General features: G+C 35.7%; 1 protein-coding gene across 3 annotated transcripts in view; it reads right to left on the reverse strand.

Annotated features, from left to right (window-relative positions):
• Positions 1-26,628, reverse strand: part of SLC10A7 (solute carrier family 10 member 7) — a 251,845-nt gene that overhangs the window by 160,392 nt on the left and 64,825 nt on the right. For 2 of the 3 annotated variants that reach the window (XM_065877675.1, XM_065877674.1), the window contains exon 5: positions 16,718-16,756. The exons of the other annotated variant lie outside the window; for it this stretch is intronic. In XM_065877675.1, the coding sequence (XP_065733747.1) occupies positions 16,718-16,756 (39 nt within the window). The remainder of the gene's footprint in view (positions 1-16,717; positions 16,757-26,628) is intronic. 3 annotated transcript variants of the gene reach the window in all.

Below are 26,628 nucleotides of genomic sequence, written 5' to 3' on the forward strand. Positions count from 1 at the left end.
AGAAAAAGTATTTTCAAAGCAAGCAAAGATTAATATTCTACACGTAGAGACCATTTTCATTTTCTATATATAGAGATTACTGTCTTTTATATTTACCTAAAAAGAATATTACGACAGTTAAACCATGTGTAAAAGTGTAACTAAAATGTCTAATAAATGAATTTGCAGGCTTTTCATGTCAATTATACCTTTCTTGCAGAAATTCAGCTATGACAAACATTAGACCAGGCCTCCATCTATGTATTACTCATCCCTGTTGGATTATTATTTTGTATTATAGCAGGTTTTTGTCTACAAGACACTAACATTATAACTCATCAAAAACTTAGCCTACTAGGTAGACTTCTGCAAGAGAATCAGTAACAGTAAGATCCCCTTAGCCTTAGTCTGGAACGAGCATCACTATATTCCCAAATTCTATTTATTCCGCAAGGCTTCTTCTCATACCATCTCTGCTGGGAAATATTCCCAGTCGCGCATACTGTAGCTATTCTCTTACATGTACTTTTGTATGTATTTGATTACTACAGTGTAAGCCCTCTGAGAGCAGGATCTGTGCCCAGAGACATCATGGCCCCCCAGAAGCTACACTGAATCCATTACCTCTAAAGTACTCAATAGCAAGTGACCTTTTCTAATGATAAGAACAATTGTGTATAAGAATATGGATGAATACGTATTTATTTGAGTGTATATACATACTCTCCAATAAGTTCTTTCACAAGTCCACCAAGCACATAAAAATTCCACTGGTAAAAATTATATATATATGAATTATATGTTACCTTAAAAAATATTTTTCCAAACTACATATTTTTTTCTAAAATTCTAAGTTCCTAAAAAGTGAGCTATATTATCCAAATATTCCCCAAATAGACTTTTCTTTGAAAATGAATTATTAGGTCTACTTAAGAATTTACTTTGTCTTAATTCCTTTGTTTTCATCTCCCTCCAGTTCTGGAAGAGATATCTATATCTTCCTACTCCCTAGAGACTATAACTTGGACAAACTTAAGAGTATAGCTCAGACAAATGAGAATTTGGTTAATAGTTGCCATGGTTGAGACTTAAATAACTTTTTGATAAATTACTACCACTTATTAAATGTTCTGACTGGCCTGATTATATTATAGGATTTCCTTGAATAGAGACAGTCTTTGACTAACTAATAGCATAGAATCTATATCAAAATTATAATTCAGAATACCAAATAGAGGTGGTAAAAATATCAAAAAAAAAAAAGAAGAAGAAGAAGAAGAAAACCAGCAAAGGTTGGTAATTTACAGTGAAGAGCTTAGGCTTGTGACTAGTCAGAAGCTCTAAAAGAATAAATGGGAAAAATAAGAAGAATGTAGCATGACTATCATAAAGCTAAATTTATTCAAGGACGTCTGAAATACATCCTTTCAGGTTTTATGTTTAAATGTCCATTCTTGGGGCTTCCCTGGTGGCGCAGCGGTTGAGAGTCCGTCTGCCGATGCCGGGGACGCGGGTTCATGCCCCGGTCTGGGAAGATCCCACATGCCGCGCAGCGGCTGCGTCCGTGAGCCATGGCCGCTGAGCCTGCGCGTCCGGAGCCTGTGCTCCGCAACGGGAGAGGCCATAACAGTGAGAGGCCCGCGTACGGCAAAAAAAAAAAAGTCCATTCTTCCATGGATTGAAAATGATAATAAATGGTAGTCCTTATTTGGCAAAATAAAGAATTAAAGACACTGGGCACTCCCAAAAATTTCTTTTGAAATTTTACAGATCAAGAAATCCAAATGTTCGAAAATCACTGACCTCATTAAACTACCAGGTAAGAAAGACTAGTCTTATTGAGTATGATCTTTCAAATGTACAAGGGTAAAGCAGCTTTTAAAAAATTCTAAGAATCCCATGAGAACAGTTGTTAAATGCAGAGGAAGGCACACAAATTAAAAATAAAATCATATTCAGACTTTGAAAATGGATTGACTTTCGGGCCCCTCTAGCTACAACATTGTACTATTTTCCAAAGGATATCTCTTACGCATTTATTTTCCTGGCACTGTCAGCATTTCTGAATGAGCTTTATTAATTTATCAAAATAGCAAAGTGTTGGAAAAAGAAAGAAATCTACCATTACAAGTCAAAATTATGAAAATTATAATATAACCATTTTTAAATGTTTTGGCTGTGCACTGGAGTTTTTTCCAATACTCCAAAGTAAACAGTCCTCTCAGTAACTGTAGGAGAATTGCAAATGAAATTCATGAGCACTTGTTAATAAGCAGAGTAGTTAAGTGCTGGAAACATAACCAACAATTACCTTAACAACAACAAAATCCCTGTTGATCGACTTCAAATTCACTAAAGAAGATTGGAATAGTAAATTGGACTATATCTGAAATACATATACAAAATGAAGACATATAAAGATATCAGACACCAAATTATATTAAAATAGATCATGCAAACTATTTTGTCAATTAAACATCTCTTCGGTGTTGTCCAATAGAACTTTCTGCAACGATGAAAATGTTCAGCATCCTGCACTGTTCATTACAGTCACTGTGGTTACTGAATCCCTGAAATGTGTGACTGGGGAACTGAATGTTTAATTTTGTTTAATTTTAACTAATTAAATTTTAAATAGCCGCATGTAGCTTGTAGCTACCTTATTGGTCAATTTAACCATAGATGATACAAAATGGGATTTTATATTTGTATTTCTTCCCTCTTTGAACTTGGAAATAAAGGAAATGCCTTTACAGCAAAGACATGCAAAATCACTTTAAAACATTAGAATCGTTTCAATGTCAGCAAGATTTCACTTTAAGGTATGGTAAGTCTATAAAAAGGGAAACTCGTCAGCAATGAAGGCAGTGAAAGTACCTTAAAGTAATTTTTAAGAACACCTACCTAAGCACCATCTAGGAAAGAAGATCCCTGATCCAAATGATGGACCTGTTTCCAAGGGCAACATAACCCTCGTTGTGGAGCCAGACACATTCACTTACAACAGCCTGATAGAATCAAACTTGGGAATTATCTCCCTATCTCTCCTTCCTCTAATTCCAGTCCCACCAAGTAAACTTCCCTTTTTTTTTTTTTAAGTAAAATTCTTATTAAAATATCTTCTCGTGTGAATTTAGCCATGAGGAGAGAAGGCATCAACCCAAGTGTCTAAGAGCTTCTCATAATTATCTTTCCCACTCTCAATTAATAAATTGGCAATCTGCTTGAAATATCATTATCTATGAGTATGATTAATGTGAGTCCATCCCTGTGAGCTGGAGACACAAAATCAGTTTCTGAAACAGGACCATAGTAAATTTACAAAGTATGTGTCCCTTAGACCTCTGGCAATGAGGAGCTCAGTATCTTAAAAGTGGATGATTCAAATAGACAAAGAAAAAAACAATAAGGTTACTGGAAATGATTCTGCTTAAGGGTGACATCATGCCAAGAAAAGGCTTAACCCAAGAAAAGAGGTCTCAGATCTTTGAAGCAACAAGAGTGATTTCCAGCAGAGAAAGAAAAACTTCCTTTAAGACTATATGGCACCCAACTTCTTAAAGGAGAAAAACTTCCCCTTCTAGTTTGTTTGTATTTTTATAACACATATCAAAACATATATGTTAGGTGACTCACTACATATAGTTCCCATATAGAAATGAAAGGCTAACAACATCTAGGAAATCTAAGACAGCGATGCACAATGCTACTTTAGATTTCCATTAGTTTATGATATTTTTGTCACTAGAAAACCCTTAGTGATGTGGCATCAGGTTGATAGAATTTGGGGAAAAAAGCCAGACATAATGGAAGATTCGTTTCAAGACTAAAGATTGTTGAGATTACTCCTTAGGGAGATCTTGAAGCTACTTTTCAAATATATCTTGAAGCTTCATACAAAAAAAAAAAAAGCAGTCTAAGAGGAAGCATTCTTCCTAATGTAGCTATTTTCTACTGTTACACATTAAAGCCTTTTTTTAAGACCACTTGTCTGCACTGGTGGGAGTTTTTATTCAATTTTTTTAACAGTTGGAAATTTAACCTTTTGACTTCAACAGTTGTTTAGCTTGAAACTACATGAGATATGGATCCAAAATTCTATAGAGACATTTAATGATACAGAATCAGGATTCAACCATCTTTGAGGGAAAATATCTATGAATTAAAGGGCAAAAGGCAGGAAGCCTCCACATACATTTCTCTAATATTTTCCATTATTTCTACTCATTTTTTCCTCTTTAGTTTAAAGAAGTAGAAGTAAATGAAGAAAAAAAAAGTAACATGTAAGTCTACTTTCTGTGGTGGGGGGCAGTAAAGAAGAAATAACCTTTCCTATTGCTTTAGTTATTGAAAAAGATTGAAAAGCTGTCCTGCTCCAAATTTGTATACCTCAGCAGTTACTGATCAGGAATTCTGAATGGCTTATTAGGCTGCTATAACAAATATAAATGGCACAAAGGTATTTTTTAGGTTATCGTAAGAAAAGGCAACCAACTCTTCTGTGAAAAAAATCATGTCTGATTAACTATACGTCTCTTCCTTTAGTATCTTAAAATTCTCTCTTCTTTACTCCATTATAGAGAGGTATTTCTCACTCTCCAAAGCTCTGCTAGCTAAAGTCACATCTTCATTATTTTCTATATCTCACTTAACAAGTTTTAACCTCTGACAAGATAATAAGACCAACATCAAAGCAATATTCTGAATCATGAACCTACCAAACTCAAGTGCAGACGGCTGTAACATGATGCTTCTAAAGAAGGAACTGCATTAGCTTTCATTTGCTGTCATATTATATTGCAAGTTCAAGCTATCTGCCTCCTCATTATCACCTTGGCTTTTCTTTCTTTTTCTTTTTTTGGTCATTTCTATTTCCTAAGTACTTCTAATGCCTCTCAGTCATGGATTTGACCTCGTTTTTATACACCATTGAATTGGTTCTTCTATTTTTCAGACTTAACTTTCATTTTTACTTCTTCTCTAGGATACTGTACAATTTCTTTTTCAGCATTGTCTAGAAATTTGGCTCTCATTTGTCAATTTAATTATATATTTCACAAGTTGTGAAAGGTTAAACTTTAACGATATAATCCTTTTCCTGAATACCAACAGTGCAACAATTCTTTAAAATGAACTCACTTATTATAGCCACTTATCTACAAATATCCAGCTCTTTATAAATATATATGTAGTAATCAAACTTGTAGCAATTTTTCATGGAAAACTTTCTGATATTTAAGATAAATTATTTGAATCATAATAGCATATGGGTTGGTAATCTATTACATAGAGACGATCTGCCCTAATCTACTCACAGGGAGTTATTATAAGAAAATCTTACAAATCACCCAATATCAAATTTAGATGTGGGAATGAGTTTGCATCCTCATTCCAAATCAATACCGTGAATATAAAACAATACGAATTTCTATGGCTACAGCATTTCTTTTTGTCTTTTTTTATAGCATATGTTTTATTGAAACTAAAAGTTTATGATTTAAAATCACTTTAACATAAGTAAGAAGAATTTGGTGGATAACCAATTAAAGTAATATTGGGATTTTTGTCAAACTAATTTAACATCTAATTAGCATGCATTTTAAGTGCATATTATACATAAGATATTTTACAGTCTTAGATACATGAAGAAGAGAGGTTAAAATAACATTCACTGAACCCACTTCTTCATTTAACAAATATTTTCTGTGTGCTGACCATGTGCCAGATACTACATGTGCTGTGGATAGTGCAGTGAACCAAACCACCCAGAAGAAAAATACCCACCTTCATGGAGCACTTATTGGAACAAGGAGAGACAGACAATAAAAATAATAAATATATAATGTTAGAAGCTAAGTATTTTAGAATAAAATAATAAGAGCAGGATCACAGGAGGAGCCAGGGGTGGGAGACAAGATCAGAATTTTAAGCTAACTATATCAAGCAGTTGCAATCTAGATGGAAAGTCATCCCAAGAGCTAAATAACCATAAAAGAAAAGCTGGAGAACTTGCTTGAAGGGGCAGACAGGCTTTTGAGAGATGGATAGGATATGGAAAGGATGGGAATAGTATAAGCAAAGAGGTGGGAGCTCCAAGTGTTGGAGGAAAGGGAGGAAAGAGTAAATCAACAGTTAAAATGTGAATGTAAGAAGGATGCCGGAGAGAGAGGGGATGGGGTTGCACTGAGAAGACTCCAGAATGGCCAACTGGGTGGTGGGCAATAAAGAGCCACTGAAGGCATTGAGGCATAGGAGTAACATATAAAAGTAGTATGTGAAGATAATTTATCTTACAATAACAATAGGATGCTGAGAAAGAATATAGGACGCACCACTTTGGTTCTTGAGAATAACCAAAAGCACAATAACGTTAATAAACGTTATCCTTCCTAAATAAATGGATAAAAAGAATATCATAAGCTTTCAAGTGAAAACGTAGGAACACTTTAGAAAATAACTACTTTTAAGAGAGTTGCCTGAATAATGAAAAACTAAACCACAAATACTGACCACTAGACCAAGCACTGTTACAGTAAAACTATAAACACAGTGGAAATTTTTAATTTAATTACTCTACTTATTAGAAACATCACAGAAAAAGCTAGCCAGGAAAAGTAAACACATATGTGGTTCTGTCAAAAGAGAAAGAAAATGTACAAACTGCATACTCGGAGTACAACCATCAATGGACATGTAAAATACGAATCAATGTTCATCTCATGAGCCTGGAGAGCTGTGATGCTTTGACTTTAATTTCCAATATACCATGTTCTCATCATGAAAATTTTCTTTCCCCTGACCAGTACAGTTTGTTCAATTATAAAATTTAAAATCAAATTGATCAGGGTTTTTTAAATCATATTTTATCTTTTAAAAGTCCTCTATTATTTGAAACTCTGCAACTAAGAGAGCTATTCACCTTACTCAACAATCCTCCAAGTAGAAACATTTTACTGTTAGTTTGTGTGAATATTTGCAAATTAAATTGATAGAGATCAAAAGGAGGTTTCTATAATTTTCAATCACTATTCTATGTACATCTCCATTTTATACTTCAAACGAATAATTTTATCTTAGGTAATTATATTAATGTCATGGGTAATATCCTAAGATAGAGAAACCATTTTTAACAGTCATGAATACTGATCTAATTATTTTCAGGGACAAGCATATATGTCACTATGTAGATATGAGAGTATCACTACAAAGATGGACTTACATGAAAAGAAAACAAAAAAACAACAGTAGGGCCACAGCAGCAACAGAAATTGACTTCTTTAACCAATGATACCTTAATCAGGTGAAGTACTTTCAAACTGTTATTTGTATTTGTTAACTCCTGTATGACAGGCTTTACTTTTAAACATACACTATGTATGCATTTTGTCTATAAAGCTAAAAGAAAATACATGTGAAATTTTATCTGATACTGTGATTAGGGAAAGGCTTTATAAGTATAAAGACTATGGAAAAATCCATAAAGGGAAAGATGGATACATTTGACAGACATAAAAACTTTAAACTTCTACAACTATATGCAAAATAATGAATCCCAACTGATATAAGGCATCATGTACAAACATTAATCAAAATGGATCACAGACTTAAATATAAAAACAAAAACTATAAAACATCTAGAAGAAAACATAAAGAATTTTGTGATTTTGGATTAAACAAGAATTTCTTAGAGGACACAAAAACCAAGAGCCATAAAAGAAAAAAAATGGATTTAATCAAAATTTTAAACTTCTGCTCTTCAAAAGACACCATTAAGAAAATGAGAAGACAAGCCACAGACTGGGAGAAAACACTTGCAAAATACATATCTGATAAACGACTGGTGGTCACACATATTTAGAAATTCACAATCCAATTATAAGAAAACAACCCCATTAAAAAATAGACAAGAGATTTGAACAGACACCCCCCAAGAAGATACACAGGTGGCAAATAAGCACAAAAAAAGATGTCCAACATCATTCACCATTAGGGAACTAGAAGTTAAAGCTATGACGATGTATCGCTAAACACCTATTAGAATGGCTAAAATAAAAGGTACTGCTAATACCTAGGGCTGGCCAGGATATGGAGCAACTAGATTCCTCAAACATTCCTGATAGAAATGTTAAAAGGTACAACCACTTTGGAAAACAATTTGGTGATTTCATATGATATTAAACATATGCAGAAAAAAAAAAAAAACATATGCAGGTGTCCCTCAGTATCTGCAGGGAATTGGTTCTAGGAACCTCACAGATGCTAAACTCCATAGACACTCAAGTCCCTTATATAAAATAATGTAGTATTTGCATATAACCTATGCACATCCTCCCATATACTTTAAATCATCTCTAGATTACATGTAATACCTGATACAAGGTAAATGCTATGTAAATAGTTGCAGCAAGTTCAAGTTTTCCTTTTTGGAACTTCCTGGAATCTTTTTTTTTTTTTCCTGAATATTTTTGAGCTCAGCTGATTGAATTCTTGGATGTGGAACCTGAGGATACAGAGGGCTGACTATACTACAATTAAAATAGCTTTAAAGAAGTTAATTTTTAACACAATGTTCCCACAGAATAAGTTATATATCATAAGGTACTTTTCTAAGTCAGCTTTTGATATACTTACAAACTGAATCTAGTATCTGATAAGCTGCTTTTTAAAAACATCTATACTGGCAAACACATAAACTTAAAATTCAGTTTTCTTTGGAATTTCAATAAAAATGAAAGAGTTTTATTTTAATAATTGGAGATGCTAATCTTCTGCTTTATTTGAAGTTATATAGTCAGAATAAGGGGTCAAACTCTGTGAGAGCAAATCATCATTTAGGGGTAATTAAGAAGCAGGTTGCCTGGGTAATCACACTGTGAAAAATGACATTTAAAATCCAGGAATTTTATATGCCTTGAAGCCAAGACCTCATATACATATATATATATATATATATATATATATATATATATATATATATATGTAAAATTTAGTTAGTTAGCTCTAAAACCTAGCCCAGAGCCCAGCACATAGTAGGCTACTTCCTAGCAGGAAGTCCACAAATGTTTAATTAATAAAATTGATATAAGGGGAAACAATGACACACAATGAATTGAGTTAAAAAAAAAAAGTTTGATTTCTTAATTTCAAACTACAAACTACAGTCTGCCATTTCCAATAAAACAGACCATTGTTTTTTAGAAGTGCTAAGTGTTTACTTGAAAACCTGAGTCCGCAATGGAGTTTAGATGTCTAACTTTTCTTTCTTCCTAAAGACCAGTAATTAAAGGGAAGGTTCTTTCTGGTTGGTAGAATCCACAAGTTTAAACAGTTTATGCATGCTCAGATGCCCTCCTGCTTCTTTCCCATGCCCAGATATATTTTGGAATGGCAGTTAGGTCTGAATCAATTAGGTATATTGAGAATGGAAAATGATTACCTCCTCCCTTCCCCCCACCATGGGACTTGATATTCTCACCTTAAGAATCACTAATGCAGATGAAACTTAATTGTTTGGCTCACCACACTATTATCCCCAGATTCCCCAAATATTAGCTTAATAACTGGGTTAATCATGGTAAATTTTTAGTTTGGAGAAACGAGATCTAACACATTATCATCATTTAGCAGTTAGTGGGTATCTCCTACTAAAGGCCATAGACTAAGCAATTCTGTAGTTAGGTTGGATTCAAATTAACGAAATAGTCTTGCTTTTAACCAACTACTAGGATTGTGTTTCTTAGGAGGCCCTTTATCCTGTGCCCTGCCCCCCAAATTTATATTTATTTATTTTTACCTAAATCGGTATAGGAGCAAGTACTTTTCCAGTTTGGGAATGATGACATTTTAAAAATTAATAAAAATAAAAATGAAAGTACGTGGCATATGTTAAAGGGTAATAAAATAATTTCAGTCAATTGGCTAGTTCTACACCAGTAGATTTCTTTAAATGGTAATGAAATCATTGCTTTTAAAAAAATCCATCATTATTAAAATAAAAAAAAAAGTTGCCTCAGCCTCCACCAAAATTAGATTTGTAAGTTGCTGGTCATTCCTATAATTAAATCTATGTCACAAATTTGCAAGAAAAATGGTCACTGTGACTAATGCATTTACTTGCTACACAAGTCCTGTCAGACGGCATAGAGCGCTATGCTGCTATAATGGAGTAGGTAAGGATTCTATACATTTTTATGAAGTAACGAAGACCATTTTTTTATTTACGGTGATTGTACTTCAGATAAGAATTTGTCTGAGAAATGAATCCAAATGCAACTATCACGGGGTTTTCCTTACTAAAGCGATATTGCATACTTTTACGTCTACAGACATGTTTGGCACACATGCATACTGCTTTTCTGGGCAAGCGTTAGGTAGAAAATATTCTAATGAAAGAAACACGAATATATTCATGTTGCCAGAGTCCCTGATTCTGGGGGTTTCCTCATTTGACCTCCCCAAATGGTTTTAATTCACCTCTTTGCTGAAATGATTTGAGAAATGACCCTAGAGGACAGTGCTTCCCAGAGCCTAAGAACGTGAAGCCCAAAGTGGAAGTCAAAGCAAACGACACAGAGACAGAGAATCTGTAATAAAACTTACTCTCTTTACAAAAAATCTTTTTCAGTCCTTCAGATTGCAGAAAGAGACAGTTCTTGGTTAGGTACTAATGCTAATTCCACTTCTTATCAAAAGGAGGGTAGGCATGGACTCAGAGCCTTGTGTAGGCAGCAGAGTACAAATTAATGATAGCTTTTTCCTATTTGATTTAACTTCAGTTACCTTCTCTTCATGACAAGATTGCTTTTTATCTGACGTGCTGATGTAGAGTTTCACTTTAAAATAAAGTTAACTTTTAAAAGTGAGTTTTATTTAACTTAATAATACAAATAATATGTTGACATGGCAAAAGTCATAAAGGTGCCTGAAATTTGGAAGACACTGCCTTCAAGGCAATTCCTGTCCTGTTAATTCTTTTACTGTTACTTATTTTTTTCACATATTTATGTATTGTGCATTTGCTTCAGTATCTGGAAAAGTGCCTTGAATCTAATTGACTCTGAGTATACGTGTGTTAATTTTATATGCTATTTTCCTATTTCGTGCCATACTGCTAATTGACCCAATGGCATTTTTTAAAGAGAAAGTAGTCTGTTCTCAGCAATCCAGCTTTCATGGTGTCCATTTGCCCAAAGAGGTGAACAAATGAAAGGCATAGAATGATGATGGATTCCGCTTTTTAAAGGTAGAAACTAGCTTCCTTTTGTCCAAACATAGTTCATAAGTTACTTTAAAGCCCAGGATGATATTTAAAATCCTGGTTTTACTGAGTCCTTAGCAATAAAAGGATAAATGTAAGAAGTGACATCCTGTAAGATAGTACTGAATATTGCTCAAAAATTCAGTTGTTTGTTCTGGTGTTTAAACTTAATGAAAATAAAAACCTGTATTTTAAACAAGTCATGAACTTTTGAGGGGAAACAAAGATCTCAACTGAATAATACAGGTTGGTTAAGATTTTAAACAAATTAAGGGAAAAAATTGGCAAAGTTTTCAGTATTGCACAAAATGAGTATTCCATAAACAAACTGAATTAAAAACTGACATCCTAGATTTAGATGAAAGGAAACCCAAATTAACAATTAAGCCTTGTATGGTATCACCCTTAACCTTCTTCGTTAATATTTGAGATTCTTGATCTGATTTTTTTTTTTTTTTTTTTTTTTTTTGGCGGTACGCGGGCCTCTCACTCCTGTGGCCTCTCCCGTTGCGGAGCACAGGCTCCGGACGCGCAGGCTCAGCGGCCGTGGCTCACGGGCCCAGCCGCTCCGCGGCATGTGGGATCTTCCCCGGACCAGGGCACGAACCCGCGTCCCCTGCACCGGCAGGTGGACTCTCAACCACTGCGCCACCAGGGAAGCCCTCTTGATCTGATTTTTAAAAAGCAGTGTTGCACAGCAATCAAACAAGTTACAAAGTTAATGTGCTTCCTCTCTAACAGTTCTGAGTATGGCTGAGCACATTTTTATATTTACAAGAAAGGAAGAATAAAGTGATAAACATATATCCCAAGTTATTAAAACATGGCATTTGTGTTCAAGACTTCTTTTATTTCAGCAACTATTTTCTTTCAGCATCAGTTAACTATTAAATCTTTCTACAAAGATGGGTAGTAATGGAGGATCAGCCAAAGCAAAGAAGGAAGACAGAACAGGTAAGGGAAGAAAAATATGTGCTGGCTAGTTCTTCAGCTCAAGGTAAGGAGTTTCTTTTAACACTTGGTCTGGCATAAAAAAAAAATAAAATTATTCATCTTAGAATAGCTTCTGCTGGTTCTGGCAATGACTATTTTAAAGGAGAATTATGTAGAATAAACCCATTTCTTGATACTTTAAATGACGAGATTTAGAAAGTAAACAGTGACTCTTAAAGATCTTTTTTAGACTAGGTGTTATCAATTCACAAAAATGATTTAACTTTGCTTAGAATTCTTTGCTACTGTTTCAGAACTCCTTACATTTATGTTGCCATGAATTACTATAATGCTGTATAACATAGTTATTCGAAACTCAATTTGACAGATCGACTTTGTTACTCACTAGGTTTTCCCTTTAAGATTAGGAGCTACCAAAAATAATAAAATAGGCTAAGGAATCTAAAAAGAAAAAATTATACTTTTTCTTTTTAAACTTTAACATATAATTCTTGAGAACATGGAAACACTGAAATTTAGCCTCCAAACCAAAAATGCTCAGGGTCTAACAAATCATGTGATCATTTTTTTTTCAACATAGTTGAATCTTTTTAAGTTAAAGAAATGATTTTTCAATTGGAATTTTTCAAAAAGTTGCCAATATCTAAATCTATTTTTAAAAAATCTCTCATTTGATGGGGAAGCAACATATGAAATGGTTGAACTTGAAATACATGGTTTTACATAGAAAAAATAGATATACATATAAATTTTGATAACATTTTCATTATTCAGTGGTTGACTATCAAATTTTATTAAAATTTCATCGAGGGAAATCTCAAAACACTTATTATGCTCCACAATTATTATAAACCAAACAATTTAAATGAGAGGAGGAGATAATAACATTAACTTCTTAACTTAAAGCAATCCTCTGTGGCATAATTTTAAAATATTTTCTTGGCCTGAAATTTATGTAAATTGAATTCATCTATCATTAGTTATTATCAGCCTAGCTACATTAAAAAAAGTTTTCTGTGACAATTAGTTCTTAAAAACACTGTTTTAATTAGACCTGGGACATTATTAAACTAGCTAATAAATATGTACAGTAGTTTACTTGGTATACCCAGATGTCTGAAAACCAACAAGAATGCCCAAATAGTTCATTCTTCATAAATTCTTCTAGTAAAAGGCCTTCATGCAAAGTTTTAATGTAATCCAGAATAAATAGCCTTTTCACACTCTATGCTTTAAATACAAAAGAAATGGTCACTCATAACCAGAGAATAAGCATTGAATCAGTGTATCTTGGAATTATAGGGCTTAGTCACAGATAACCAATTTCTTCATTTTATGAATGTCCATGGTCATGCACAAAAAAATTCATGGTAGAACTTGGACAAAACCTAGACCAGTTATTTCTACTACATCATTCAAGCATTTTTTATAGATTATCCCATTTAATCCCTACCTCAACTGTATAGTTTAGGTACTATCATTACCCCATTTTATATATATGGAAGGTTTTGTGGTGAGAATAGTATTCAGTCAAGTAAGGATTTAAACCCAGTCTGACTCTAGAAACCATCCTACTACCAATAATCGTAAATTTTAAGGATAGGTAAATATTTTTCATTTATAAAGAAAATTAAAAAAAAAAAACTCTTAACAAGTACCACCCTTTAGGAATAACAAAATAAAACATGAAGGTTATAGTTTGGAATTTTCCTCCTCTAAAGTAAGTCCTTTTACCCAAGCCCAACTCAAGCACCAACTTCTCCCTGAAGCCTTCTCATATCATTCAACTAAGCTTAACCTCTTTCTTCAAACCCTTGACAAATGCTATACACTGCTCTTTTGCACAAAGCGCTAGCTGCCTCTTATACATTCTCTTCTTCCTTAGTTACAGAAATTCAGTTTGTAGCTCTTACCAATTTGCCACATGTCCCAGCCTCTCCAGTGGCTGGGTAGGATGATATGACTAAGTTCTGCAATAAGATATTACTGCAAGTATGGTGTTGGAGTTCCAGGAATGCTGTTTAAAGAAAGCAGACTTAGCTTTTAGGGGAGCTCTTTTGTGCTTTCCCAAGGTAAAGACCTTGCTATCCACTTGGACCATAAGGTAACATTGATGAAGGCAGCTGTGTGCTGTGGATGGTGCAGGAGAAAGATGGTTGTCTCTGTACACAATGAGACCATGAAGCTCCCATGACAGCCTCCTTCCAGATTTTACATAATAGAGAAATAAACATTTACCTTTGTCCAAGCCACTATTTTTTTTCTCCTGGTAAATAAGCTGAGCCTAATTCTAACTGATTTAGTTCAGACTTTGCACATAGTTCATAATCCAAGGTTTGTTGTAACTATGGTGGAGAGGGAAGAAAAAGAAATAGAATTATTTCTCTTACAACACTGGAGCAAAACATCTCCAATCATAATTTTTATTCTCAACCCCTTCTGGTAATTTTCAGCTTTGGGAAAGAAAAAGGAAGGAAAGGAAGGGGAAGGGGAAAAAATGGAAGACACTTCTGCCTCTCTGCCACTGTTCATGCCTTTTTCCTCTCCTCTCTTCTCGACTAGCTAAGTCCTATCACACTTCAAGGCCCAACAGCAAAATTGTTTCTGTCCGACCTTTCAACCCAGAGTTCATATCTGACAATCATAAATCACCTAGTAACATCTTTTGTTTGATTTGTTAGCTTTTACATTGTATTTCTTTTTCTATGTGTTATCTCCACAGCAGAGTGGGACCATGTTGTATTTTTTTGCACCTCTACAGCTATTAGAAAGCCACCTCTGTATGCAGGAAATCAATAAATACTTTCGATTGACTCATTAATGTAAGAAAAAAAGGTGAAGAGAGGAAAAAGAGCAAAAGACTAAGGAGTGAGAATGCATAACATTTTAAAAGTGAAAGGGCATAACAAAAATCCGAAAGAATAAAAAAAAAAAAAATCCGAAAGAATCCCTAGAACAAGTTTTACTCCACTGGATCTTATCAAAGAATTGGGCCTTGTAGAACAAATAATATGATACATTTATTGTTCATACAGTCAGTCAGTGCAAAGCTCAAACTGTACTTAGCGAGCTTGTCCTCCAACTAAAGGACTGTATTTTGCTTTAGTTACTCAGACAATTGCCTCAAAGTTATTTTCTCAATTACACCAGACATTTTAAAGAGTAGGAGATCCAGTTTAGGAAACCATGTTTCGACAGCGGATATATACAAATCCAAACCATGTAAAAAACTGGCTTACAGCAAGAACATATCTTACAGATATTATTTTGTCAATTGTGACAACATATAGAAAATAATACTTGGATATGTGAAATAATGACAAGAAAATATCACTGAGTCTAAAATAAGTAGCTCAAGAGATCATTTGCATTAAATGGACTCTATTGCCTCTCTTCTAAAACCCAATAATAATAATACACCATCGGGAATAATATTACTACTTCTTTAAAAATAAGATAGAATCTAAGCATGTATTTTGCAGAAGCTACATCATTAAAAGCTCTGTAACATTGGGACATTAAAAGCTATATAGGACTGTACAGAATTAACACTACATAACAATATGTTTTAAAGCTTCAAGTACATTTAAATACATACAATAACAAGTGACATAAAGAGCATTTTAAACAGAAGTAATTGATATTTTGCCTAGACTCATGAACCAGCTTATATACCTCACTGATTTCATTCTCAATTTTTTGTAAATCACTGTAACCACATATCTGTTAATGAGTTATATATCTAAAAATACAATATTCTAATTTGTTTTCATCAATTTAGCAAAGTTTTAGGGAAGGTATAAATAAAATATTCAGTTGACAGAAAACTCAGTTTCTTTCTCATTCTTTCATAACACAAACCAAGTCTTTGTTTATATCATCTGTTTAAAAGATAATGATTAAAAAATGCTAAAATAGTATTGTCCTTATAATTATATTGGTTCCACTTATGAAAGATAAACTATTTTTAACCTTTTTATATACAATTGATAGTTCACATGTCAAAAAATATTGTATTTTCTTGCAAATTACTCATTAGTTATTTCCTCATTTCAAATTTTTTTTCACATAGATTTCTCAGAAGTATCTAAGACAGTAGCTTCTTTAAAAGTGAAATGTACAAAATAAATGACATGTCAACAAGTAAATTAGCATTCCCTTTCTGACCAGCTGGGTCATGTTTCCTTTTTCAAAATCCTCAGTCCCATGACACAAAATAATAATAATCTAAAAGACCTCATTAAATGATCAATATATTGACATACCTCTATAAGGAGACACATAGTGTTTTAATTGATTCCTTGAATCCATTAAATGGAATATTAAACCCAAGCCTCCAAATTATATTATAAGAGAATATTTCCTTTATTTATTAATTTTCTTTAGGGTATGGATAATGGCATATGACAGGATTCAAGAACTTTTATATTTAACCAAATAGTAAAAAAAAGTCCAATTTTCACTAAATATTTCATACAATCATCACAACAAAAGTTATAAAAGATAAATTAAACCATGTTTACTTACCAAAAAACTTCCAAAGGCTGAATTAAATATTGCAGCTGCCTATAGAGAGAATAAATGGGGGGAAAAAAACTCACTGAAAGTAAATAGGAAAAGGAAAAGCAAAGACTATCATTCTCCCATCCCCCACTATTCAAAACCTTAAAACACTGACTCTGTAAAGCAAAGTTAGTCACTGCTTACAAAAATTGCCAGTAGCCTGTAGTTTACTAAGACAGATGAGCTACAGCTTAGGAATTCATAAATAATGGGTCTCAAAAGCAAGGAGAAAAGGCTCGCCATAAGATGCTTTGAACCTATATGACAGTACTGAAGAATCATCCCCAACAGCAAATTGAAACATTGTTGTTATTGACTTTGCTACTAAACTTAAAACAATCAGAGGTTGATTTGTTCACCAAAAAGAAAAAAAAGAAAAAGAAAAGAAAGGAAGAAAATTCATGTTACTGGGAAAAGGAATAGCAGAATTGTAAAGCAAACATTAAGTACTCTCCATCAAGGAGCATAAGACCTATGAGCTACACCCACAAAGTGAGATCTGTAGTTCCCATACAACGCACATTAGAAATATGATCAATGCTGTTAAGACCATGGGCGTTATTGCTACACGATTAATTTTAACGTAGAAACAGGCAAGAAAAACTTCTGTTTGGCGTTCAAAATTCAAAGAAGAAATACTTGACTTTGAGCTTACCTAAATATCCCGGGAATACATAGTAGATATAATATAGTCCTTAACTTTAATTCAATCACTACAGTCCATGAAGCTACACCTGAATTCTGAAAGCTTCTCACATGACCTCCAAAAGAGAAAAACTCGTATAATATCCAATTTGATGAAAAAAAAGAGAGAAAGAAAAATAATAAAAAGTGGAAGGAGGGGCAGAGAAAACCTATTGACATCTCCTGTGGATCCAGAGCAGAATTAAATTAATCATCATGGACATTAGCAGCCACATTGTAGTAAGAAGAGGATGTCAGTTTAGCAAGTTTGAATAAAGTCCAAAGCCAAGCTAAGAGCTGTAGCTGAAAATGCCTTCTGCTCCAGAAGAGAATGCAATGAGAATGCATGGGTAATGAGATCCTTGGCTCCAGAGAGCTTAGCTCTCCTATTCAAGTTCATAATTAATTCAAAGCTTTGATAATTTCATTAGATTTCTCCTTTGCTGGCCTTATCAATAAAAGATGGCACTGGACCACAGCTCTGCTGTGGCATAAACATAGGCACAGGCACAGACCAGGGAAACCTTTGCTTCCTGACAGGGACAATGGCATATGGTATTTCATGTTGTACAGGGAGCTGTGAAGGAAAAAAAAAAGATTCGGCTAAATAAAACATCACAGATGACAAATGTAAACTGTAGCAACATATTTAACACATCTTCCTAGTATCCGATTATGGATGATTCAGGAAAAAGTTGTATGTGCAGAGAAAAATAAGTAAAACTATAAATAAATGAGTTGTGGGGAGATCAATAGGGAACACTGCCTTCCTTTTGATAAAAATGTACTTCGCCACAAACAATGTTTATTTCTAGACCCTATTTTGTGCTTAGAACGAGTTTCTCTCTTTTTAGTAAAGAAATGAGGTATTCCTGTTTGAGCTCCTCTCTTCCAGATTTGTTTCTTTCCGGTGCCTTTCACCAGCCTTATACTAGACCACTAATAGTTTTGCCTAGCATTTAAAAAAACAAACAAACAAACATGGAACATTAGAAACAAAAAGACTCAGAAGTCAAAGTAAAATAAGTATTAACTACTACTCAGTAGATCAAATCGCTATACTCCCATTCCATCCTGTTCTCTTTTAACCCAAACCCAAGCAATATATTTTATGTGGATTGGCTATGTTCCTGCATCTTATAAAATGATGGTGATGACAGTGATGAGATATCTTAGGTATCCAAAGATGCTGCAGGCCAACTTCTTAGCTATTTTCCTGACAGTGGTGATGGATTTGAAATCGCTCACCATGCAGTGGGCTCTGGCAACCACTGGTGACTTGGCTGATTAAGGTTCTGGGTTCCCTGAAGAACCATGTGAAATCGGACACCGAACTAAGGATCCTGGGCTCGACAGCAACAGATAATGAAGCTAACAGTTGGCTCAATTTTGCAGTTGCAGCATAGGAAGCCATTACGTTTTCCAGAGTTCCCAAAAGTGAAGAAAAATATTTAGAGAGATTTTAATTGATATATAAAGACAAGCGTATCTTTTGACTTAAGGGGGAATTCCCAGCTCCTCAGTATGAACTACAAGGCCGTCCATGAACAGGTCACTGTCCATCCATCTCATTTATTGCCTCAAAATTTATATTCTGACAGCACTAAACTACTTGTGATTCCCCACACTCATCATGCTGTTTCTTACCTCTTTGCGCCTTGGCCTGGAATGGCCTTCTGCCTGCCAGGGAACTCCCATTTATCTTAGTGACTCAGCTTAAGCATCGTCCTTCCAAGAAACTTTCAGCACCTCCTCAACACTCACACATCCATACTTCTGGGTGGCCTGAGTGTCCCCATACCTGCTGTCACAACATCCTGAGTATACTTCTGCCCTGGCACTTGTCACACTATTGAATGACCTATCTACATGCCTCCCTGCCCCGCGAGAGACTCAAGTCTTCTAAGGAAGGAATCTGATGAAGTTCCTGAGCACCTCCATGTTTGCTAATTGGATTTCTAAAGTAAGTAGGATTCCCAGAAATGTCCAAAGTCTACTTCTCCAACTACATTATTCTATGTGTTTGGCAGAATCCAAGGATTGGCAGACAAAGAAGACTGGATCAGCCACCTGGCACCACAGCCAAGCAGTGGAAATGACATTTAGACTTTGGTCTCTCACCCAGTATAAGTATCTCTCTCACGGCATCGTATTTTACTTCTCTTAACCTCCCTATTCTTATATAGTTATATACATACGCTTAATGTAATATAAAAAATGTTTTAAAATTTGCCACCACTATATAGCAATAGAGTTAGTTAAATAAAATCTAGAATTACAAAGGAATACTCTGTAGCCATTAAAAAGATGACCTGCATATACTGATATTAAAGCAGGCTAAGATATTTTAAGTTAAAAAAGCAAGTTTCAGAACAGTGTGTATAATTCCTTCAGTATGTGTTTCTCCACACCACCATGAAATTCACCCACCACCAGTTGGGTTTTCTACAATTCAACTCATTTCTGACATTATCTATCCTCAAATAGCATCAGATTCCCCAGGTTAAGGGTTCAGAACCACAAGGCTGTCCCCACTTCAGATGTCAATCAAAAGTCAAGGCTGTCACCTGTGCTTCTGACCAACTGACTATAAATTGGAGGTTCCACAACCCAGTCTCCTCCAGTATGATTAATTTGCTAGAGCAGCTCACAGAACTCAGCTGACTCACTAGATTACTGCTTTATCATAAAAAGCTATAACTCAGGAACAGCCAGATGGAAGAGATGCAGAGGGCAAGGTATGGGGCAAGGCTGTGGAGCTGCCATGCCCTCTGATCACATGCCTCTCTCATCACCTCCAGTGCTCACCAACCCAGAAGCTCTCCAAACCCATCCTTTGGGTTTCTATAGAGGCTCCATTACATAGCATGATTGATTTCAACATTGGCCACTGGTGACGGAACTCAATCTCTAGCCCCTCTCCCCTCCCCAGAGGTCCAACCTTCTAATCTCTGGTTGGTTCCCCTGGCAACCAGCCCCATCCTCAGGTTAGCTAGGGGCTTTCCAAAAGTCATCTATTTAGCATAACAAAAGACACTTTTTCCAGCTCTCTTCACTTAGGAAATCTAATCATTTTAGGAGCTCTGTGCCAGGAATTGAGACAAAGACCAAATATATATTTCTTATTATAATCATCACATTCCTATTGTGTAAATGTGTACACACACACACACATATATACACAGACAAGTATAAAAAAACACTTGTTTTCTCAAAGGGATCACAGAAAAACCCTCAACTATGATTAAATTTGTTTGAAAGGAATTGAGTGGGGGTCATTTTTATTTTTCATTTTCTTCTGTCTGTCCTGTTAGTCTTTTTTTTTTTTTTTGTCTTCTTTTTTAAACGTGTTGCATTTCTATATCTGGGCAGGAAGATGTTGAGCTATTTACTGTTCGCATTTTAAATCCCTTTGTGTTAAAAATGGAATACATGTTTTATTTTTAAATAAAATTAAGATTTCAATCCCTACTTTGCACGTTAGTGATATCTCTTGCTGGCTGCCTGACAAGCTGGAGGTTGAGAACCCTCTGGAACATACATCAGTGTGCTGGGGGTATGAGAAGCCACAGGATAAACAGAGGACACCTTCCACAAGTATCTGTAGCATGTGAATATTTGGTTTAGAAAATAATCCAAAAATGCACTTTCATTTTTATATTAAAGCAAACATGGCTGTGTACAAACTTCATGTACTGAGATCAAACGAGAACCACCAAAGACAATTTGTTCTGAAGGGAGGACCCCTCAGGTTATATGACCAGACTGTCTTAGGATATGAGTTTCCTCTCCTCTGTCTTCTAGAAGCCACACCTGAGAGAGTCCATTGATTTTTGTTTTTTAAAGATTTTTTTAATTTTATTGAAGTATAGTTGATTTACAATGTTGTGTTAATTTCTGCTGTAGAGCAAAGTGATTCAGTTATACATATATATACATATTCTTTTTCACATTCTTTTCCATTATAGTTTATCAGAGGATATTGAATATAGTTCCCTGTGCTATACAGTAGGACCTTGTTGTTTATCCATTCTGATTTTTAAATAGTGCATTTTATTTATTATCTCTTTTGCCAGAAACAACTTAATTATCCATTCCCCCTCTAGAATGTTCCATCACAAGAAGAATTTTGTCTAATTTGTACAAGATTGTATCTTCACTGCCTAGAACAGCACCTGACTTGTAATAAACCCTCAATGAATATTACTGAACAAAAGAATGAATGAATAAATGAATGAATGAATGAATAGTTCTTATGTTAACTGAATGTCTTACATAGTAATGTTTTCATTATTAACTCAGGAATCCCATGTGCAAAGTACATACCTTGGTGTAATCATGTTTGATGGATAATTTGATCAATGCTAACTAAAAAAGTTCATATTGAGGTGGTTTTTTAATACTGAGTAGATTGGCTTCCTTTATATTGTACATTTTTAGATATTATATTGCTTTTAGTATCAGCCCAGTTTTACTCGAAATATGGTATTTTACTGTTTCATTATATATTACAGCATGTCTTTATTAAATTATTTTGGAAAATTAAGCAAGTTCAATAACAAATTAATTTCTTCATAACTTACTTGGAATTATTTGAAATAAAAAGGTAAATTAAAACAAAAACAAAATGCTGAAAAGCATGGTGACAGAGTGTTCTCTAACTCAGGAAATCAAGTGCTTCCACTGCTGAATGCCCTTGAATGTTATGAAGTCCTACCTGACAGTAAGCCCAAAACCTTCACCTTCCATAACTGCTGTGCACTGACCATGTTCCATGCTCTGGAGTTACATAAACATGTGGTCCCCTTATAAAATGACTGCACTCCAAATATATGACACTGTTGGGCCCTACCCAAGTCCTCTCCTCATATCACTATATCTACAGTTTTCATAATGCTGGCCCAACACCCCTCTTTTTCTTTCCCTCATCAGTCCACTAAAAAAAAAAAAAAAAAAAAAAAAAATGAGATCCATTGTTCACACTGAGTGTGAATGATCTGTTACAAATTAATTTATGAAACTTCCTGTGTGGTGTTCCGTGTTCGCTGTTGCATAACCTGTTTCCCCAGCCAATGTATACAGCAATGCTTACTAAAATGCTAAAATGGAACATTTATGGTTGTCTCGGAATTTCTAATAATGCTCCAAGCTAAGGAGAATGTGTGGCAAGTATCCCACTAGTCTAAAGTAATATTCCAGAGATATCAACGCAGAGCTTATAAAAAGACATGAAAACTAAGCTAGGGACCATTTCACATGCAGCCTATATAAGAAAAGCCTAGATGTTCTAGAGGTGATTGATAAAAGGAAATTTCTAGTAGTAGTGGGTTTTTTTACTTTTTCTTCTTCCTCTAGGCGAGAAAGCTGATGTGTCTGCCATGCCTCCCAAAGTGGGGATGGATGTTTACTAAGGAAGAAAGTGCTCGCCAGGCTGCCACAGGAGTGGAGGGCACTCTGTGAGCGCTCGTGGAACCATCACGGTCTATTCCCTAGAACTGCGCTGGGGGAAAAGGGAGGGTGTGTAATGAACCAGAGACAGGTACTTGCTTCCCGACTAGAAACAGCAAAGCTGGGGAGGCTGCCTAGGACAGGCCACAAGGGGAGGGCAAGGATGGAGGTAAGCCGTTGGGCAAAGTATACTTCAGTTCAGTGATGGGGCAAGGTTCTGTCAATCCCAGGGGCCAGGTAGGTGCCTCAGAGGACTGCCATGAAACCTGATTCATTGTGAGAGACCCTACATAGCAGCCTTCCGGGGAGAAGAGACTCCAGCAAGGAGAGCATGAAGGGCTGTGTTGAGGGTTGGAAGCTGCACGTGTACTCTGAAGAACTCCCTCCCCAACCTGTCCTGGAAAAAGAAATAGAAGGTAGACACCTGCTATGACAGAGGGCACTAAGGGCCAGATTAGAACAGCACCAGTAAGATCAGATTCTGTCCCTCTCCCTCTAAGCCAGTGGTCCTACTCTCACCCCTGACTCTACAGAGTAGGGAGGGTGAGAAAGTAAAAACGTAGTGAAACAGACCATACCTTCTTCCCCACTGGCTCTACCTATCTGTTTTATTTAAAAAAAAAAAAAAAAGATTATATTTGTATATGTGTATGTATTCATTAAGAAAAAAGTACAATTTTCTGTGCTTTACAAACACAGATTAGGGCCTCTCGCCTTCTGAGCTGGTCCTCACTCTGTGGAGTGTGTTTCTCTCAGGATTGCGCTCACCTTTTGAGAAGGACCTCACTTTGTCTATGGTATGTGACCTCTCTAAATAAATCCGCTTCCTACCTATCACTTTGTCTCTCACTGAATTCTCTCTGCATCGAAACAAAGAACCTGAGCTTCAGTAAAGTCCTGACACCAGGAACTAAGGCTCCCACCCAGGTGGAGGATGGAATGATGATGTTGACCCTTCTGTCTTCAATAAACTAAAGCTTGGACTGTCGACCTTTGCCCCAATCCTATGCTGAATTCTTCTCTGCTCAAGCCCCCTTATGAATATGCACATACCCATGGTTTAAAGCTTCCCCAATTTTGCAGTTCAGGGAGACACGGCTTTGGGAAAAGAGCCCTGGTGTTCTCCTTACTTGCTGCAAGTAATAAATCCTTCCTTCTCGCCCACCCCCCCCCCCAAAAAAAAAACAGAAAACAAAAAACACAGATTAGGCAGGTTGGCAAAGAAGAGAATTTGTTTAAGCTAGACTGCCCCGAATGATATAATACCAGAAAGTTAAACTTAATTACTAAATATATGACTGTTTTTGTAACAAAAAGTGACCAGAAAAACCTTGAGATCTGTCTGAGATGTTGCCCAAAGAGAGGGTAAGGGTGGGGAAAAGGACTATGTTAGACGACATTTCATGTATATAATCCTCAAATTCACACCACTCAATAGTTTATAAGAATATAACATTTTTAAATGTATAGTTGAGGGGCTTTCCCTGGTGGCGCAGTGGTTGAGAGTCCGCCTGCCGATGCAGGGGACGCGGGTTCGTGCCCCGGTCCGGGAAGATCCCACATGCCGCAGAGCGGCTGGGCCCGTGAGCCACGGCCGCTGAGCCTGCGCGTCCGGAGCCTGTGCTCCGCAACGGGAGAGGCCACAACAGTGAGAGGCCCGCGTACCGCAAAAAAAAAAAAAAAAAAAAAAAAAACAATGTATAGTTGAGCCTAAACAAAACAAAAACCCTGGTAAGAGACATATGGAAGTTAGTCAAAGACAGAGTGGTCAAACAGGGGGTTTGAGGCTGCACTCGCCCAGGCGATACTGACGCATGCGCAAGAAGCACTAGGACGCACTGCCTTTGGCTACAAAGGGTGAGGACCTGAGCTGACGCACCTGCGGCCAGAAGAGCGGGATGCTGAAGGGGCTGCCCACCAGGCGAGGGCAACTAGAAAACTCTCCTCAGACAGTCACGGAGGTAACACAGGGCCTGGCGTCAAGGGTGGGCACGCAATAGAATTTACACTACCTATGTGACTCAAGAATCCCAAACTAACGATTAATTCGGAGAAAAGAAAAGACAAAACGGATCAAAGACCGGTGGAACCCCTGAGGCCCGGAAAGAAGCAAACGCAGAACTTCTCTTTGGAGTCACTCTAATAATCCGGAACAAAGCAGATTCCCAATTAAACGACCCCCAATGAACAGGAGTTTACAATAAAAAAAAGTACAAACAATGTGAGAAAGCTGTATACGACAGCAGCTCCACTGTAACACAGTTGGGAAAGGAGGAGAAACTGAGTTTTTCACAATATGCTAGAAAAGAAAATACAACATAAATTAGAGACCTAGAATTGGAAGGCACACTTTAAAACTCTTAGAAGAAAATATGAGACTCACTGTATGCTTCCTGAAAAGGAAAAAAAAAATTAAATAAGACACAAAAAGTACACGTGAAATAGGAAAAGCTAGGGTGGCCACGCAACAAGGTCCTGGCCAGTGAGATATAAACTGGTTTCCGCTTGATGGTTGGGGGATAGGGAAGTTAGTTTCTGGCACTGCCCTTCTTCCGTTCTTCCTGCCTAGAGCAGTGAAAGCTACCTTGCATCCAGCAGAGAAAGGCCAAGAGCAACACAGAGATAATATCATTGAGCCACAGAACAAATGCCAGCCAGCCGCACCTCCAGGCATCTTGATATATGAGAAAAATAAGTCCCTGCTTGTGTAAGCTACTTTTAGTCTGATTTTCTATTACTTGAAGCCTAACTGATACAATCATGTTCCTAAACAAAGAAGTAATGAAGTACTAATCAGGCAGGTTAGATAAATCAAAAGCGTTTCCCAGACATAAACTTGACTAGGCTATTAAGTTTTATTTAGCATAACCTCTTGTTCCCATTGCATATGGCATAACACATCATGAAAAACGAACAGATAAAAAACTGACTATTGGTGACGGTTGTTGGAGATCAAAGCTGCATTATCCTAACCTGGAAAAGTTCCTCAACTATGTGAATTTATATCACCCCTGCCTCTGAGTCACAAGAAGGAGAACTAGCCTAAATATTTATCCCCTTTCTAAGCATAGTTGTAGTTGGAAAAAGCATAAAGACATCAAAGATTGAATTCCTATCCTTGGTCTCCAATTAAACAAGGAAATACAAAACATTTTCTTTTTACTTGTAAGGTATTTTGCAAAATGCTATAGAAAGGCCAAAAAAAAAAAAAAGAACTAAGAAAAGCTTATTCTGCCTGTTTTTAAAAATTATAATTGGCTGAAAAGCACCTTAGTTGCTTAGGACATTTTAGTACTAAATTACCACTATTTTCACTGTATAAATCTCATAGCAAGTAAAATTTGAGTTACACATTTCTATATTACCTTTAAATATTATTGAACCATACCACACAAAAGTATATATAAGACATCAATTTAAATGCGAGTTTATTTACCATGCTCAATATTAAAGGGGCATTATTCATTTGATTCCATTATTTGTGTTGTATTTTTTAAGCAGCAATAGCTAAAAAGTAGAATATTGCCTTAAAATCACTACTGAGCATTTCTTCTCAACAAATACATCTAAGTGAAGACTACAGAACTGCTACAAGGCATTCTCCAATTTAAAGAAAGATTAATATACCATTAAAATTCACCATCTTAATGACCGCTTTCATTCTTTGTTTTGAAAACACTACAGGAATGAAGAGACGTTCATCTATATGCAAGTTATGAGAAAATGCCATCCAGCTGCTTTTT

The sequence above is a fragment of the Phocoena phocoena genome, chromosome 5 (genome assembly GCF_963924675.1).
Source record: "Phocoena phocoena chromosome 5, mPhoPho1.1, whole genome shotgun sequence".
Lineage (NCBI taxonomy): Eukaryota > Metazoa > Chordata > Mammalia > Artiodactyla > Phocoenidae > Phocoena > Phocoena phocoena.